The sequence below is a fragment of the Schistocerca gregaria genome, chromosome X, assembly GCF_023897955.1.
Source record: "Schistocerca gregaria isolate iqSchGreg1 chromosome X, iqSchGreg1.2, whole genome shotgun sequence".
NCBI classification, from domain to species: Eukaryota; Metazoa; Arthropoda; class Insecta; order Orthoptera; family Acrididae; genus Schistocerca; species Schistocerca gregaria.
The window spans coordinates 159,738,840-159,758,832 of record NC_064931.1 but is presented as its reverse complement, the minus strand read 5'-3'; the positions used below and the strand labels follow the sequence as shown (position 1 = coordinate 159,758,832).

Genomic DNA, 19,993 nt, shown 5'->3' with positions numbered 1-19,993 from the left:
CATGGGCATCAAGAGACATTTCCCAATCTGCACACACAAGGACTTGTTCGAGGATCTCTTCTTCTACAATACTCATTGCAGTCTGATGCCCTGGTTTCTTTAAATGGAGACGCTTCAATTTGTTTTCAGTTGTTCTACGAGGAGTATTGAATTCTTTTAGTGCTTTTCCACTGACCATTTGCTTGTTAATCGCTGGAGGGACTGCTAGCTGTAGCGTAGTGTCATCATACTTTTGATACCAGTGTGATCTGAGATTGGTTCTAATGATTCTTGGCATTTTAACGACCTGTACAGAGACCCAAAAATGCTCGATTAAAAAAAGAAAGCGTGAAAGTGTTAAGAAAAAGGCAAAATAGAGCAGGTTGGAGAAGTTTTCCCATTTTTTACCTGGTGCACCACAGCCAAGCTATATTATTACTTCATATACGTCACACAATTTTATTTCTAAAAGTGATTCTGAGACGTAATCAAATACTGCAGTGAACAAAAGAAATAGTTTTCATTTGCGTTAGAATGCATAAGCAGGGCGAGACGCTGTAGACTACCAAAAAACACGTGTTCTACAATTTGAAATAAAAAGTACTGACGAAGACAAGGAAACAATGAATAAATGTTAAGTGCGCGCTAATTCTTTCATTGTTGCCTCGTGCAGTGAGAGCATTGGCACCTCTGTTCAATGGTTCAGGAACTTTGTAGGACGAGGAAGATATTCTTATTCAAAAAGTGACGAAGTTTCTCTGCTTAGCGAAGTTGTCTCAGTTTACAGCAAAACAGGAGAAAAGTACAAAACGCGAAAGTCAGCCAATAGAGTAGGTACAACCTGAAACTTAGCTTTAAAACAGCCCTTAAAAAATAAAACACTAGAGAACATTCTGTACTACTGCTAAAAGTTATAAAGCACCGAGCACATAAAACCTGCCGACACTATAACCATCATAAATAAGTTATCACCAGATCCTTTCACAGAAGAGGTATGTCGCACCGCATCTGAAACAGAGGAAAAAGAAAGCCAACAGCAGAAACGTTCTTCGCGAACATAAACGCAGCATCGATAGGATATCAGTTAACAGAATCAAAGAAAACAACTATATGTATACTTCGCAACAAGAAATGATTTTTAACTCTGGTCTAAAGGCCGTTTCCAACCCCTTTACGTATGTTAGCGGCGCATTATAAAGAATGGCACCAAAGTGGCTCACATGTCTGAATGGTTCTTTAAATTGCATGAAGGCAGTAACAGCGTGTTGAATATCCACAGTCGGTATGCAGTGTTATTGAATTTATCACGAACACCACTAACATTCAAAATTGAGCTTTCAATAAAAAATTTAAGAAAACGTATTCCCTTCGTGCTAATATATCTATCATGAGCATACAAGTGACATTTCTCTCATGGTCGTTGCATGAATGGAAAAGTGAAATGTACGGTAACAACGGTTTTTTAGCGTTTGTTATTACGAAAAATGATTCTGAAAATAATTTTTAACTCTCACGCACATGACAGTCTTCATATATGAGAGTATCAGTAGCTTATTCGTAAACTGACTTAGTTTTCCATTGTTTCCCCAAGTGAATGCTCGGATGGTTGCTTGGGAAAAGTCATAGCTGACTCCGCGCTGCAGCCTTTTGTCCAGAAAATTGCTTGTGAAAATGGGCTTAATCCGATCTTTTGTATATGATGTGCCCTATACCGTTGTATTGAATAGTCAAAGGTCGAATAAATAAACAAATAAAATAAATCAAACAAAGTAGTTACAAAATCTGTTAATGGTTCAGGAACTTTGTAGGACGAGGAAGACATTCTTATTCGAAAAGTGGCGAAGTTTCTCTGCTTAGCGAAGTTGTCTCAGTTTAGAGCAAAACAGGAGAAAAGTACAAAACGCGAAAGTTAGCCAATAAAGTAGGTACAACCTGAAACTTTGCTTTAAAACAGCCCTTAAAAAATAAAACACAAGAGAACATTCTGTACTACTGCTAAAAGTTATAAAGCACCAAGCACATAAAACCAGATCCCTGGTACGTCAGTAATAGGAAGAATTGATTTCTTTAAAACTTTGAAATTAATGAAGAAAATAAGGCTGGCAAATCAAGTATACAGTTTTCTTATTGTTTGATCACAAAAAAACCTGAACGAAACATCGTTTAAAGATTAATGAGACGCTGTTAATGACATTACATAGGAAGCAACGTGAGAAATACTATAAAAATTGTCATATTAATTCAAGTCGTTACAATTTAGCACAATTTTCTCATAATTTTAAAATATATTGCTTAAAATGTATTTGAGCTCTTCATAATGTTTGTATTTCGTTGTAATACGTGGATAGATCGACGCTTCAAATCGCCGATGTTTATATCCTGAGATGTATATGATATTAGACAACAAAATCAACGGTTCCGTGTGCGGCATGACCTGAACACAGATTTTGTTCTCCGTGATGTTGAAGGTATGAAAATTTTCCGGGTAGAATTTAAATTACTTTTTGTCGTGAATATTCTGTCAAACAAAAAAGCAATTTTTTTTTAAAAAAAGTAGCCTTTCGGTGTCGAATGTGTGTGTGCGGTCAGTCGGTATAAGAAATGAAATTTGTGTGAAGGAAACCGTAAATGTCATTAATTTAAAGTGATTGAATCAGCTCGTGTTTAATAACTGTGGAGAGTTGCCAGACCTGTGTTCAGGAAAACTGGCGAACTTATAGTTGGAAGTAGGACTTGGCCGCGGAAGTATACCAAGTGTTGTGGTGGTCCATCGAAAATACAGTACTTTCGAATATGAAACCCGCTTTGCGGTTAGGAATATTTACGCTCGCAGTGTAACCTTCAGCTGTCAGCAGCAAGTGACAGAAGTGCAAGTATAAATATACTGCTAGTCAATTTCGTTGGACGCCCGAAACTTATTTGTAAATAAAACGAATGACAGCGCTGCGCGTCGATGTACTCACCAGGCCCGGCATCAGAGTGCACAAGTGGTTTTTAGTAGTGTGTATCATGTTAAGCGTATTCTAACCGCATTGATTGCCCTCCTGTGCGTGGAACTGTTTGCACTCGAGAAAACTGTACCGAAGTTGAGAGGATCAAACATGACAGATCCCTTTTTGCTTGAAAGCTATTTCTACAATAAAAACTTGTTGCAGAAGGTGTGTTGTTGAAAGTGTTATCATAGAGTAACAAAAATGTGCAGTAGCAAGTATCAGACATGCTGTGCAGGAGCTTTTGCTGTTTCGGTTGTTAAACCAGAACGTTCAGCTTTCAAAAACGTGTTGCTGCAATCTAAAATATTAAAACACTCTCAGGCTGTCTCTGTGGCAGATGTATAATGTTGACGCCCCCTTCCAGCCATCCAGATTAAAGTTTCCTGTGCTTTTCCAAAATTAAGGCAAATGTTGGAATGATTTCTCTGAAAAGGACACAGCCACTATCCTTCGCCTTATTTTCCCATGGCGACTTTGCCTTTAATGACATCGTTGTTGACAGTACATTACATTCCAATCCTGTATCCTTTTCTCCCAGAAGTATACTGTGAATGTAGCAGGACATGTGCATAGTGTGTCGTGCACAAACTTTTTAAGTAGTCATGATTTCTTTCTTTCACCAGCAGCACATCATTCAAATTACATATATTTATCATATTGCAAAGGTCAAGTACCTCAAAGGATAGGATGTTAATCATGATTCGTCATTTCAGGACAGAAATCAGTTGATGTTTGAGGATAAATGGCCATCTATGAGGCCAATTATTCTCAAACTCCTTCAACAGGAACCTGTTACACAAAATGAGTGGCAAGATCTATTCTATTCTGTTCATTTGGTGTGCTTGTGGGATGAAAAAGGGCCACCTAAGGTTAAGGATGCACTTAAGGATGACATTATGGATTTCATCAAACAGGCGCAACAGGTAAGATAAACCGAAATTATTGTTATTATTGGTATTAAGCTGTACCTTTGATAATGCTAGTGAAATATTCCACTTTCAATAGGTAGGGAAAGTGTTATTTGTTAATGAAGAACTGGTTTAAAAGTTTAAAACTTCCATATTACAATACTGTCTGCTCTTGTTGAAGTTGTTGTGTGATTTGCCTCCCAGTAGCACTTGATCAACAGATACCGAAGTGACCATCTATTAATTGATTGAACAAAAAAAGCCAGCATCTCTCTCACATTTTTGAACTCTGACCTAATGATTGATGGTGTATTTCAATGATCTGCCCTCTCTTCTGGTTGACCCAAGGTCACCATCTTCACCAAAATATAGATGGTTCTTTTTGCTTTCAAACGTATGTATATTTTTACTAATACATTTTTGTTTTCCTATTTGTAGTTGTACCCTTCTTTTCCGGAGTTCATTTGCTGTGGTATTTAGTCCATGGAAATGGCTTGAAGCACAGCATATCATCTTACTATTCTGCAAACCACTTTACGGTGCATAGCGGAGGGCACCCTTTACTGCTACTAGTCATCTCCTTTCCTGTTACACTCTCAAATAGGGCAAGAGAAATGACTTCTATATGCCTCCGTACAAGCCCATATCATATCTTCACTGCCCTTATGTGCGATGTTTGTTGGAGGCAACAGATTTGTTCCGCAGTCAGTATCAAATGCCAGTTCTCTAAATTTCCTCAATAGTGTTCCTTGAAAAGAACATTGCCTTCTCTCCAGGGGTTCCCATTTGAGTTCCCAAAGCCTCTCCATAATACTTGCATGTTGTTCGAACCTACTGGTAAAAAAATCCAGCAGACTGCATTTGTATTGCATTGATGTCTTCCTTTAATCTCACCTGGTGTGGATCCCAAACACTTGAGCAGTGCTCAAGAGTAGATTGTACTACATCCTATATGCAATATCCTTTACAGGTGAACCACACGTCCCCAAAATTCTCCTAATAAATTGAAGTTGACCATTCACCTGTCTAATATGGACTTTTCATGCTTGTTCCATTTCATATCACTTTTCAATATTTAATGGGTATGGCTGTGTCAAATGGGCCAGTGCCAGTACTGTACTCGAATGTTACATGGTTGATTTTCCTACTCATCCGGAATAATTTAATTTTTTTTTCCATTTAGTGCAAGCTACCATTCATTATACAAAATAGGAATTCTGTTTTTCATCCTCTTAGTCACATGGAAGCACTTCCCTGTCCCTGACAGCATCATCAGCAAACAGCCAGAGATTGCTGCTTACTCTACCTGTCATATCATTTATGTATATTGAAAACAACAGCAGTCCTGCCACACTTCACTGGGGCGCTTGACACTACTTTAGTGCGTGATGGTCATAAGTCATCCAGGACAACGTACATGGTTATATTACTTAAAAAGTCTTCAAGCTACCTGCACATCTGGCAACATGTTCCTCATGTACAGACCTTCATTAACATTGTGCAGAGTGCCACGTTCTGGAAATCTGGAAGTAAGTAATCTACTCATTGTTCTTCGTCCGTGTTTCAGAGCATATCATGCGAAAAATGGCAAGCATAGTTTTGCATGAGGAATGCTTTCTAAACTTGTGATGATTTTATGGAAGCTTTACTGCCTCAAGGTAGTTTGTTGTATTTGAACTTGGAATTGTGACCTGTATTCTGAAATTTGTTCATAATAATTATGTACAGTTCATTAGTTACCTATTTTCAAAGTACAGTTCATTGATAGATTTGCACGTAAATTTCAAGGATGATTCTTCAGTTCACCACGGAATGTAGGTCTGCTTCAACAATGCAACTATCCCTCCCCCTTCCCTCCCCACCCCCACCCAGCCACCACAACTAACAGGATGACTTGAGTTTGTGATAAAATGCTACATAACAAGATTGCAAGACACAGTTCTTATTATGGAGAGTAAAAAAAAAAACATATTTGTTTGCAACCAGCAGATTTTGAAACAGAGGCTTCACATTATGTATATGAAGTTGAACCTTTTATGCTTCCAGTTCAGTCACATATAGTAAAAAAAAGAAATAAAGTAATAATAGAATAGAGTAAATATTTCTCATTCTCAGTAATAAAATATTTAGCAGCTAATGTTTTCATCTTTCCCAGCACTATCCAAGGAACAAAATATACGCACAATTATGGTAGCACAAATATTGTAGTAACTTGGATGATCCAAAATTTTTGGGGCTGAAGCAAGATGGTAGTGTTTTGTTGGAGGCACCTATTCACCACCTCCTGCAGAAGCTGAATGTAGCTACATTTATAATTAGACAATTGCTCACAATGGCATCAGCAATACAATGAAAAGAGTTTACTTTGCACACTTTTGTTCTTTGATTTCATGCACTGTTTTATGTCATCTTATTTCAAGCACAAAAAATATTTCCAGCCCAAAAGTTAGCCATCGGGGCCACATGTGTTACTAATTCATGAACTTCATGTAGAGCTGTTTTAATGAAGAATGACATTCTAAACACTGACCTTGTAGTCCATCTGCTAGCTTAGGTGGTTTGTAGTTAGCAATATGCAAGTTTTTTGGAGCGAGTAGGACCATCCATACAGTGAATAAAAGACAGAGTGCATCCTTAAGCATTATTTTAAAAACTGTGCAGCACTTTGCAACAAAGTTTCATTTGGGTACCATAAGGGTAAGATTTCTGTGTTGTTTTTTCTTTATTACTTCGTTACATCTTGTAAAGATGTGATGTGGGTATATGGGGAGGGAGGGGGGGGGGGACAAAGCAGCAAGAAGGAATTGTGCAACATAAACAAAAGTTGGTAGACATGTTATGTTTCTGTATATGAAAGGTGATGCCTATTAAAATTTCATTCTACTTGCAGAAGAGTGGTGCCAGTAGCGCCACTATGATGATGCAAATCAGGTTTGCTTTAAATACACACTGTAATGGTCATGAGTGTTAGTCATCTTTGAGATTGGATGTAGTGTATTATTGATGTTAGTGAAGAACGTCTTTAACATGGCAAGTATGCCATTATTAACACCTCACTGATTTTGAACAAGGTCATGTAATAGGGCTACGAGAAGCTGGATGTTCCTTCTGCGATATTGCAGAAAAATGTGGCAGGAATGTAGCAACTGTACATGACTGCTGGCAGCAGTGGTCAGGGGAATGTACGGTCACGGGAATACCTGGCTCTTTAGTCACGAGAGGGGAAGACCATTGTGTTAGACGTATGGCTCTGGTACTGCATCTTCAGCAGTAATTTGACCAGCAGTTGGCACCACAGTGACACAATGAACTGTCACAAATCAGTTACTTCAAGGACAACGCGGAGCCAGGCTCCCTGTAGTGTACATTTGCGACTTCAGTCGTGTTAGATGACAGCTCATTGTATGGGAAGGATTTCTGATAAAAGCTAGTTCTGCCTCGGTGCCAGTGATGGCCGTGCGTCGGTTATTAAGAAAATGCCAGTTGAAGTCCTCCAACCGACTTGTTCTCATGCTAAGTGTACTGGACCTGCACTTGGAGTTATGGTCTGGGGTGCAATTTTTTGTGAGTGTCCGAGAACTCTTGTAGTTGTCCCATGCAGCTTGACTACAAAATTGCGTGCCAATCTGGTGGTTCGACCTGTTATGTTGCCGTCCTGAACAACATTCGAGGGGGTGCTTTTAAACAGCATAACACTCACCCACATGCTGCTGTTGTAACCCAGCATGCTTTACAGTGTGTCGACACGTTACCTCCACCTGCTCGATCGCCAGATCTGTCTCCAGTTGAGCACACGTGGGACATAATCAGACAACAACTCCAACCTCGTCCATAAACAGTATTAACCATCAGTGTGTTGACCGACCAAGTGCTGGAACTCCCTACCACAAACTGATATATGGCACTTGTATAATGTGCCTTATCCCATGCTTACATTATTAACCTGTGACCTTGCAATGTTATCTAGACAAATGTATCCCCAAAATTTCATTACTCTACATTAACAATGATTATTGGTTTTTGTCTGGTACACAAATCATCTTCAGCTCTAAAACTATTGCTGCAAAGTGCAGTTTTTCCAGAAGGGTGAGGAGATAAAAGAATGCATTCAGTATGAGATTTTCACTCTGCAGTGGAGTGTGTGCTGATATGACACTTCCTGGCAGATTAAAACTGTGTGCTGGACCGAGACTCGAACTCGGGATCTTTGCCTTTCACGGGCAAGTGCTCTACCAACTGAGCTACCCAAGCACGACTCACGCCCCGTCCTCACACCTTTACTTCTGCCAGTACCTTGTCTCCTACCTTCCAAACTTAACAGAAGCTCTCCTGCAAACCTTGCACAACTAGCACTCCTGAAAGAAAGGATATTGCGGAGACATGGCTTAGCCACAGCCTGGCTGATGTTTCCAGAATGTATTCTAAATGTATTTAATTCTTTTCCAGAGAGTACTGGCACACCAGGAGGATCAGGCCCTGTTGAAAGCATATATTGCTGAGTGGAGGAAGTTTTTCACACAATGCAATTATTTACCAACTCCCTTCAGACAACTTGAGACTGCTTTAGCTGGAAAGGCAAGTTCATCAGGCCAAAAAAAGTCAACAGCAGATGAGAGTATTGTGAGGAAGGTAAGAATCCATATTCTGTCGCATTTGCGCAGTTGAACAAAGCAGTTTGACCTGATTAACACACAAAATTACGTCAGATCAGGGCGATTCAAAAATTTGCATTATATGAACGTTCATCTTGGATTACTTCATCGTGAAGTAGGTTCATCTTTGACTGCTGAAATTTCGATGATCAAGTGTAAGCTTACGTGCAGTCATCAGTTTGCATCGTAATGCTTTTATTGTGAAAATAAAAGTTAAAAACAGTAAAAAATGAAGAAGTTATTACTAACACAGAAATATTAAGTAAATATGCCACCCTCACACAGCTAAAGCTCAAAATATTTTTTTATATATGTAACGACTGGTTAAAAAATTATCAGCTGTGTAAATAATAAGTGCAGATAACAACTGACCACATAATAGCTAATTTAACAGTAGTGTATGAAGGGGGAAATTAAAAATGAAAAATAAGTGGGGCTGGACAGCAGCCAATAACGGCTGCATACATCTTACAAATTTGCTCTCGTGGCTCAAATGGCAGTAACTCCACAATCTACATTAAATGTTCAATTTATCAGAGAAAACAATGATAACCAGTCTACGGCAGAACTAAAATTACAGTCGCTTAGTCGTGGCATTTAATCCTAGTCTGTACAAGCAAACTTGAAGCAGAAAAATTTCAAAATATATTTGTTTGCAGTCATCTTCTGCAGCAAAATTTCGATTTAGGGGTAAAAACAACCTGTAATTTCTCGCTGTAATTGGTAACCTGACATTATCTGCATACTTACTACACGAGATGCTGCATTACTAACTGATGCGCAGATTATAGCTACACAAGCTAATTCCAAATTAAAGAAAGAATGAAAAAATAAGAGCAAATGAAAAGTCAATACAATTATGAAAATGATATGGCAAAGTATTATAAATAAAAAAGTTACATGTAAGGCAATTAATTGAATAAAAATGATAAACTCTTTTGATTAGATTTAGAAAAATAATAGAAATTCACTGCATTTTACAATATTCAAACCTTCAACCTTCTGCACATCATGTTTATGTGCTAACCACAACGCTGTGCCATTACACTGCAAAAGGCTTTTGTATTTTTTACTCTGGTGGTGATTGACAGCCTTCAAAAATTTGGCTTCATGCAGTGTTGTGTGAAGTTTATCTAAAGCAAGCAGTCTCGGTTATTATAACAAGTGTACTAATGACGGTGAATTGTACCTCGTGCAGGATTCAGTAGTGTTTGGGTAGTGCCGCATTTGAAAAGTGTGTATTTTGTTAGCATCATCATTTTTGTGTGTGTGTGTGTGTGTGTGTGTGTGTGTACACACACATCTGTTTGACGTGGTTATCATGTGTCATGAAATAAAAGGGCCAGACTCAGGATTTGGAGGCAAGAAAGAAGGCGGGACAAAAAATTTGAAGTGAACTAATTGTCGAGGCAGTTTGGGAATGGTTGATGGTTCGGGCATGATGTTGAGCACAATGTTTGGAGGAAACCAAATACAATGCATGCAATGTCAACTATCAAATAATTTTAGTTGGATTATAGTGTCCGACGTCAGCCACCATCACCATAATCCTTGAAGAATGATAATTCAACCAGACAACTGTATTGTAATCCAGCATTGTTTATTCAAAACCCACTACCAATTTCAACACACAGAAGTGTCATCTTCAGTTCCCTGTATATGGAAACATAAATAGCAGTATTATAAAGTATGGAGTACAGAAAAAATATCACAGTTTGTGACTAAAATGGGGATAAATAACATCATAATATTATGCAATTAGAAATACGCAATCGTTATATCCTTACAGAACAAAATTCTGAAGCTAACTTATATTGCTTAATTATTTTCTTTTCTGTTTCTTATTTTTTATTTTTATTTTTATTTTTTTTGGTCCTGTAGTATAATTTACCCAAAGGGACCCATGTGCACAATGAATTAGACCAGCAAAGCAATTGAATTTACATATATTCCTAACTGTAACGCCAACAAATATGGGATATACCAAGAATAAAAGAAAGAACCAAATGGCCAGAGTAAACAAATGCAACAAAAACTAATGGACAAATTTTTCTTGGATAATGCAAACCAACTGCAATAATAATAAATACTTTAATGAGCTCTAATACATAAGCAATGTAAAAAAACAGATCTAGTTTACAATTAGCATTGGACTCACAAAAAACTATAAACACATGCTCCATTGATATTGCTATACAGCAATCCAGTTATATTCTTAAGGTCCATTACCACACTAGGGTAGCAAATATGTAATTTATGTGAGTAAAAGACCCTCCAAAGTAACAACGAAACAAGTCACCAGTATTTTTACTGGTTCCAGGAAATTTACTGGATGTCAAACAGGATTGCCAACATTAGTAACGTACACCATTAATATGTACCCACAGGGTTAAAAGTAATGTACGCGAGACGTGTCGACAAACAGTTGCCGAAGAACAGCTCATGTGGCAAATGCTGTACTTACATGTAAAAATATCCTATAAAGTAACGTAGTAGTCAATGAGTAAAACTAATAACTGCATATGTATAACAGGCACATAGAGGACCACGAACTTAAACGTTCACATGGAAATACAGCCAAGAACATGTGTGTATTAACATAAAAGAGCAAGACAGTGAACTCCAGAGATTCCGTAAGAAAGGGAACCCAGATAATAACTTAACACACATCCTTATATGGCCTTGGAAACTAAGAAAAATGTGGTGCTATCCCTCCCATACCCACTTGCAGTCTGCATGAAGTAATATTAGACAAAACGCATAATTCAAATTTTGCACACCTAAATTACACTATGATAGCAGAACACCAGTGAAAAACCAAATTGTGGACCCAAAAGGCACTTCGACCAGAGAAAATCAACACTGAACCCACTCCCAGTTACCAATGAATCAGACTCAACCATACATTTAAAAGAAAAATAAAATTTGCAGTTGAAGTCAGCCATTATATAGCATAACATCAACTGCAACAACGTCGCAACTGAACACTGCACAAGCACACACAAAGCAGTAAAAGAGCAAACGAGTGACATACTTACACACCTTAAAAATAGGAAGTGGCCATTAAATATAGAGACTGAGTGGTCCAAACAACCATTCCAATACTACACATCGGGAAACTTGATAGTGACACACCTAGTAACCATAAACTACAAATGACCTCAGTAGCCACTTGGAAATAACCACAACATGTGTCAGCCACCAAAATGAGCAGTTTTAGACCAGCACCACATAAACCTTAAAAACATAAAAACTTTAGAAAATTGAGTACATATTCACTGGGAACGGCAATTCAGAGGAAGCATATGTACATGTTTAAATCACAGAACAATGAAACATTTGAATACATACAAAGTAATAAGTGACATCCACATAATCAACCACACCAATAACACAAAAGTACAGGGTGTTTCAAAAATGACCGGTATATTTGAAACGGCAATAAAAACTAAACGAGCAGCGATAGAAATACACCGTTTGTTGCAATATGCTTGGGACAACAGTACATTTTCAGGCGGACAAACTTACGAAATTACAGTAGTTACAATTTTCAACAACAGATGACGCTGCAAGTGATGTGAAAGATATAGAAGACAACGCAGTCTGTGGGTGCGCCATTCTGTACGTCGTCTTTCTGCTGTAAGCGTGTGCTGTTCACAATGTGCAAGTGTGCTGTGGACAACATGGTTAATTCCTTAGAACAGAGGATTTTTCTGGTGTTGGAATTCCACCGCCTAGAACACATTGTTGTTGCAACAAGACGAAGTTTTCAACGGAGGTTTAATGTAACCAAAGGACCGAAAAGCGATACAATAAAGGATCTGTTTGAAAAATTTCAACGGGTTGGGAACGTGACGGATGAACGTGCTGGAAAGGTAGGGCGACTGTGTACGGCAACCACAGAGGGCAATGCGCAGTTAGTGCAGCAGGTGATCCAACAGCGGCCTCAGGTTTCCGTTCACCGTGTTGCAGCTGCGGTCCAAATGATGCCAACGTCCACGTATCGTCTCATGCGCCAGAGTTTACACCTGTATCCATACAAAATTCAAACGCGGCAATCCCTTAGCGCCGCTACCATTGCTGCACGAGAGACATTCGCTAACAATATAGTGCACAGGATTGATGACGGCGATATGCATGTGGGCAGCATTTGGTTTACTGACAAAGCTTATTTTTACCTGGACGGCTTCGTCAATAAACTGAACTGGCGCATATGGGGAACCGAAAGGCCCCATGTTGCTGTCCCATCGTCCCTGCATCCTCAAAAAGTACTGGTCTGGGCCGCCATTTCTTCCAAAGGAATCAAAGGCCCATTTTTCAGATCCGAAATGATTACTGCATTGAGCTATCTGGACATTCTTCGTGAATTTGTGGCGGTACAAACTGGCTTAGACGACACTGTGAACACCTCGTGGTTTATGCAAGATGGTGCCCGGCCACATCGCATGGCCGACGTCTTTAATTTCCTGAATGAATATTTCGATGATTGTGTGATTGCTTTGGGCTATCCGAAACATACAGGAGGCGGCGTGGATTGGCCTCCCTATTCGCCAGACGTGAACCCGTGTGACTTCTTTCTGTGGGGACACTTGAAAGACCAGGTGTACCGCCAGAATCGAGAAACAATTGAACAGCTGAAGCAGTACATCTCATCTGCATGTGAAGCCATTCCGCCAGACATATTGTCAAAGGTTTCGGGTAATTTCATTCAGAGACTACGCCATATTATTGCTACGCATGGTGGATATGTGGAAAATATCGTACTATAGAGTTTCCCAGACCGCAGCGCCATCTGTTGTTGACAATTGTAACTACTGTAATTTCGAAAGTTTGTCTGCCTGAAAATGTACTGTTGTCCCAAGCATATTGCAACAAACGGTGTATTTCTATCGCTGCTTGTTTAGTTTGTATTGCCGTTTCAAATATACCGGTCATTTTTGAAACACCCTGTACATGCAGAAGGTAAAGCGACCCCACCTGGCTCAAGGAACTAGCCACAACTTAGCACTTTGTGACAGACTCGCAATACTACCACCAACCCAGAACCATCCAAAAATAACAGGCCACCCCCCAAGCACCTCACATATATTTTATGAGTTTGTGCTAGGTTTGGTTTATGATTTTGGACTCTCTCTCTCTCTCTCTCTCTCTCTCTCTCTCTCTCTCTCTCTCTCTCTCTCTGTCTCTCCCTCCACCTCCACTTCTGGCACTTCATACAACTTTTTATCCTTCACTGCATGGTTCCCATTGCTGGGTTTGGCCAATCATTCCTCCTCCAAATTTTACAGAAGTGCAGATTGTGTGCAGTGTGCAGAAGGCTGCCCGATGTGGTGTACATTCCAGCTTTAGTGCTTTTCTATCTGTGCACCCTTCCTCTCTGGACGCAAAACCCAACATGGTAGCCACCCTATTTTTTTTGTGTGTGTGTGTGTGTGTGTGTGTGTGTGTGTGTGTGTGGGGGGGGGGGGGGGGTCTTACAGACAGTAGCTCATGTCTTGGTGGAGTGCCTCCTGCTTTTGGCCCTCCATGCAAAGTACGGACTTCTGGACTCATTGCCACCGATAATTTTTAGAACTTGTCATCTTCCTTTCAGCTGTTAGAATTTTATTTTATCATCGCAATTTTGGCATTTAAACAATTTTCAAGCCTAAGATTGTGACACACAGTTTTATGTTAGGCAGGGCATACAATTCATGGAGGGTTGAACTGTTTCTCAGTTTTTTCTGTGAAAGATGGACAGTGGGACAGCTGTAGGTGGGACTATTTCTGTGGCATGCAAAGCCCCGGGGACACCCACCTGCTGACTTTGCTGTTTCTCTCCTCTTGCTTTTATTATTGATGATACAAAAGATTTCCAGTACATTTTTAGCCCTCTCGCTTTTACTGTTATGAATCTCCTGACTATATTAGAAAACAATCTCGGTGGATGTCTCTACTTCTAGATGCACCTCTCTTAGATGGAGGGACTGATAAACTTGTTGCTTTTTACGCGCCTCTAATCAAACAACCATCTTCCTCAATGACCAGTTGCACTATGTAGTGGAGTCTTACCACTTTCTGGGACTTATCATCGATGCCTGCTTGATGTGGCTTTGCCATGTTAAACGAAGTCCATCTGGAGCACAGACCGCTCTACACTTTTGCATCATTACAAAATTCGTATTGTGCCCTTTCTTGTTTATGGGAGTGTGGCATATGGCTCAGCACTGCTTCCAGCTTTAAGAATGCTGGACCAGATACACCATTGTGGGGTCTGACTTTTGACAGGTGCTTTTCAGACCAGGCCTGTGAACAGCTTACTCTGAGGCTGGGGTGCCTCCACTACAGATCAGGCTCAAACAATTGCTGTTCAACAGTGTGATATACACTTGCTGCTACCCTGAACATTCAAACTACCATGTCCTCTTTCCTGGTTGGGAGGTCCACCTCACTCAACAGCGGCACAAGACTGGATTCACAATTGCAGTTCAGGTAGAGTGTGTCTGCTCTGAACACCAACTGCCCCCACTGTCACTTCTTGTCAGAGAGTAACTCCAAGAAGTGTAACCCATCCTTGGATCTGTCGTGACCTATCCTTTGGACCTAAGAACTTGGTTGACCCCCACGGTTTTTCCCCACCTTCATGCATTTATGGGTTCTGAAGTGGTGTACTCCAATGCCTCTGTGGTCAACAGATGAACTGGTTTTGCCTACTGCTCAATAAATGCAGAGTATTCACTAGAGCTCTCAGCCCCCCTAGAACTCGGCATTCGTTTGCTGGGTAGGGGGTTGGCGACCCCCGGGTCCCTGAGCTGGGAACTCATAAACACCATCAGTCCTCTGTTACCCTAACCTTCAGAAATGCTTCAGCGACCACTGTGTGATGTGGCAGTGGAATGTTGTGTGTTACGGAGAATGGGGACCTTGGCTTCACTGCCTGAACTGCAAAGAAGGTACACACAGCCTCAAAGTGCACTACGTGCTGATGAGGTGAATGGCTGTTGAGGTAAAACAGTGTCTTGCACACAGTGTGCTGTGGGCCTCGGCGGTCTCTTGTTCCAGGGGTCGAATTATCGACCAGCTCGTCCATTCAGAGAATATCTGCCTTTTGAACTTGGGTACGATGACATACTTTTCCACAGCTACGGTATCTTCTTCAGCCATTGATCTTCATTTTTGCTCCCCAGCTATTGCAGACCCGGTTCAGTGGGAAGTGACTACAGATTTACATTCTTGTGACCACTTCCCAGTGCGGATCCGTCTGCCGACTTGGACGGTGGTTGATAGGAGACCATGAAGATGGATTATTCAGAGGGAACATTGGTACGGTCAACAAGCTACTTTGGCACAAAAGGATTGTGCACTGGAGACGGTGCCCCTTTTCACTTGCGAGATCCAATGGGCTGCCGCAGAGTCCAGCCCCATCTAGCAACCACCTCAGACAACAACTTGTACCTTGGTGGAACGACGACTGTCAATTCGCAATCTGAGCCAGACAACAGCTCTATGGAACTTCAGATGCCATTGAACTACAGAAAACCTTCATGCCTTCAGATCTGTGAGAGCATATGCGAGGCAAGTCATAAAAGAACGGGAGGGGGATTACTGGAAGGACTTTGACTTTCATTAATTGGTCCACTTCAACTGTGAAAGTTTGGGAATCAATAAGGCAGATTTCAGGCAAGGGCAGCCCACATCCCCTTATGACTTTTTCGAGAAATGGGTTCTTGATGGACTCTCCTAAAGACATAGCTCATGTTTTAGGTGAACACTTCTTAGTCACTGCATCATCGAGACAAGCTCCTGTATTTCAGATGTTCTGTAGAACGAAGCAGAAAGACAGCTCCTCTCTTGTTTCAATCAGATCTAGTTTGATGGACAGCACCTCACAACTTGGAAGGAGACAATATTAATTCCATTATGGAAATTAGACGAGGGCCATAGCAGCCCTAACAGTGACCAAAGTGTAGGCCTTACCAGTTTTGTGGGTAAGACTTTTGAATGCAGGGTCAACCATCACTTCATCTGTCTGCTCAATTCCCAGTCGCCTGAGCTGCTCCTTGTATAGTTTAGGTGCTGCCATTCCTCACTGGACAACTAAATTATTCTGGAGATGGCAATACAGGAGGCCACCTGACACCGAAACCATTTAGTTTGTGTGATTTTTTTACCTAAAAGAAACATAAGACACTATGTGGAGGTACAACATCCTTTGCCAACTTTGTGGATGGATACTACATTGACATCAGCCGCTTCTTGTCCAATTGTTCTTTGAGAACCGGCACTTTCTGTATTCTATATCGTGTTGGTGATGCCTTGTGTGACTGCTATGTTCAAGAGAATGTGGTTCCCCAAGGTAGTGTACTCAGTGTCACATTGTTTACTGTTGCTATCAATGGCATTTCCTCCAAGTCAGGAGCCCTATGAAATGCTCTTTGCTTATGGATGACTTGGCAATCTTCTTCTCCTCCTCCACTCTTACAATGACAATGAGGCAGCTACAACTGCCCATCAGGAGGCTGGATACCTGGTTCTGCCTTCTGCAGTTTTATATGGTATTTATTTGATCATATTTAGGTTATGGCAATGTTGTCTGTGGATCAGCCCATATTTTCTACCTCAAGATGTCCACCATGAGGGCATTTGGATATCAGCTGGAGCCTTTTGGACCAGCCCAGTTCAGAGTCTATGTGCAGAGGCTGATGAACTACCACTCTGGATTCGGCTACGTATCCTTTTTCCTTGACAGGCACTGAAAATTTCAGCATCACCTCAGTCAAGGGCATTTAGTGCAGTGGTCCAACCCAACTTTGAACAGCTGTTCAGGAATTGGCCTCATGCAGCCAGGTCATTTGGGATGCATGCTACTGTCTGTCTCAAGGATCTGGATCACATTGCCTCCTTGATGTCTTCAGAGGCCCAAAGTTATTTTAAGCTTGACACGGTACGAGAATACTTTTATTCCAGGTTACGTTTTTACAACTTTGTTTTCTTCCATGCCAAGTACATGCCTCAGTTTTACCATTGTTTTTACTGATGGGTGCCAGCAATAGAATGTCCTTGGTTGTTCCGCTGTTTTCCTTGATAGTGTTTACAAAGTGTCTTCCAGAACAGTTTATAAATTGTGATGCAGAGTTAGACTTCATTATGATGGCACTGGAGAGGATTCACAGGCCTCACTGTACGAGGTTTCTTATCTGTTGTGATTTAGTGTACTACAAGCTCTTCACCAAATGTATCCTGTAGACCAGTTGATTCAGCTCCTCCATGACTCCATACAGTGGCACCAGCACTGTGGCAAGGTGGTGATCTTTTTCTGGGTACCAGGCCACATCAGGATAGAGGGGAAATTACATGGCCGACAAAGTGGCCAAGGAAGGATGTAAGGATGGTGTTGTCAATCAGGGTCCCATCCTGTGGCACACCGTTATCTCATTTTGTTGCAGACACATCATACATTAGTGGGAGACTAAATCTGTTAAGGTGACAGGAAATAAACTGCAGTCGTTCAAATTGACCACGCAGGCTTGGCAGACCTCCTGTCAGCTTCACTGCAGAAAGGAGGTTCTACTTAACAGGCTGCACATTAGACTAGTCCTTTAACACTTGGCTTCCTCCAGTGGGAGGATCCATCACACTGTGAAGTTTGTGGTGTGCCACTTGCAGTTCAGCATATTTTGCCAACATGTGTCTTACATACTGATATCAGGGCAGTCTTCAGTCTGTCGAGATTGGCAAACTATCCTTGCCATTACTGATTCCAGTGTTGAGAGTGGTGACATTTTGTGAACTATCAGGCCTCGTCTCTAAATTGGTTGGGAAGGAAGACAGACTTTAATCCATCATAAACTGCTTCGCATGTGGGGACAGCTGTTGCCCCAACCATGAAGTTGACATGTTGACTTTTTGTCAGGGTGCTGATGATCATGACATTGAGTGCCCCTCACCCAAAAATTACTATCACCACCACCACCACCACCACCACCACCACCACCACCACCACCAAGCCCTCAACCATGTTCATTCTTGCACAGGCAAGATGTTCTTAATTGGCAGTGACTCACTGAGTAGTCTTCAGGCTATCAACCAGTGCTACCCTTGTCAACCATTGCTTGTGACTATCCAGGATCTCCTTTGTGACCTCCGAGCAGGACAGTTGGTCATCTTAGCTGGGCCCAGGTCATTTTGGGATCCCAGGGAATGAACAGCTGACTGGTTGGCCAAGTTGACTGCCAGGATGCCGACTGTGGAGGTGAAGATACCGAAACAGGACCTTCAGTTGGCAGTACACAATAAATTGTTGGAGGTTTGGAACACGGAATGGTGCGCCCTGCTTTCTTCAAACAGACTGCGAGCAATAAAGGTGACCATGACTGTGGCAGTACCTTAAACTTGCTGATACACTGTCTGGTGCTAGTGCGCAATGCCAAAGTGGCTGATCTGGTCTTAAGTTTTACTCATGGTGATTGTTTCTACTCCTCTCTGAGGTGGGGGACATTGGCCTCGTCAGCCACTAGGGAGACTGGAGGGTTGCCCCATTGCCTACTCTAGCTCTGTAACCTGGTGTGGCTCCTGCCCTTCCCACCTTTTAAATTCTTTTTTATATGTTGTTTGTTTACTGTCCTGTCATTGTCGTTCTCTTTCCTGAGGTTTCCTTTCCTTGTCCCTGTTGCTAGCTGTCTTGCTGCAATGGAGGGGTGAGGAAATCCTCCTCGGATGCAGAGAGTGTGTCCATCATCACTTAACATGCCCTGGGGCCTCTGTCTACTTTCTGTGCAAAGCAACTAGCCCATTTCACCCTCTTACCCCTCTTTCAGTGCTACTTGCTTGTCTCTCTTGGTTTTATTAATTCTCATGTACAGTCTGGTTTGTCAGTAGTATTCTGTGTCCGCACATAGTGGGATGGGTTGGCAGACGAACTGGGCTTCAAACTGGTGCCTTTATCCTACAGCTGGTAAGCGCTACACTCTGGTACCTACTAGGGCTTGCACAATCCTTGTCTGGTTCCATAAAAGAAGCACTATTGCTTCCTAACAAGTGGCTGGGTACTGTCCATCAAATCAGATCTGATCTAAACAAGATACAAACTTGTCTTTGGCTCCCAAGCCCAGATGACAGAGCCTGGTACAACAAATCTGATTTAATTCTGGAGCAGTGTCTAGCTATAGACAGAGCTAATTGAAAATCCCACATGTAGAATGGAAGAATGTACACCAGCCTATTACACAAGGAGAAGCAGAGCCTCCGTATCTCCACAGTCCTACGAAATGTCAAACTTCAGAGTTTCTCCAGATGACACAGTGACAGTAAAAATGTGTTTAGGTAAAACCTGAGTCATGTCTTTAAGCATGCCCACCAAGACTCCGTTTCTCAACAAGGCTACATCTGTTTGCCCAGCTTTAGGCTCTTATGTGGTTACGGGTGGTGAATGCCTATTCCATATGTGTATGTGGTAAGCATGACATCCGTACGTCCAGATTTT

At 41.2% G+C, this 19,993-nt stretch overlaps 1 protein-coding gene across 3 annotated transcripts in view; it reads left to right on the top strand.

Annotated features, from left to right (window-relative positions):
- Positions 1-2,336: 2,336 nt before the first annotated feature.
- The window catches only part of LOC126297779 (cullin-5), a 203,646-nt gene continuing 185,989 nt past the window's right edge, over positions 2,337-19,993 (top strand). The window contains exons 1-3 of one of the 3 annotated variants that reach the window (XM_049988959.1): positions 2,337-2,447; positions 3,686-3,895; positions 8,327-8,509. In XM_049988959.1, the coding sequence (XP_049844916.1) occupies positions 2,439-2,447; positions 3,686-3,895; positions 8,327-8,509 (402 nt within the window). In that variant the 5' untranslated portion in view covers positions 2,337-2,438. Of the gene's footprint in view, positions 3,138-3,685; positions 3,896-8,326; positions 8,510-19,993 lie in introns of all 3 variants that reach the window. The other 2 variants (XM_049988958.1, XM_049988960.1) reach the window with 2 other exon arrangements.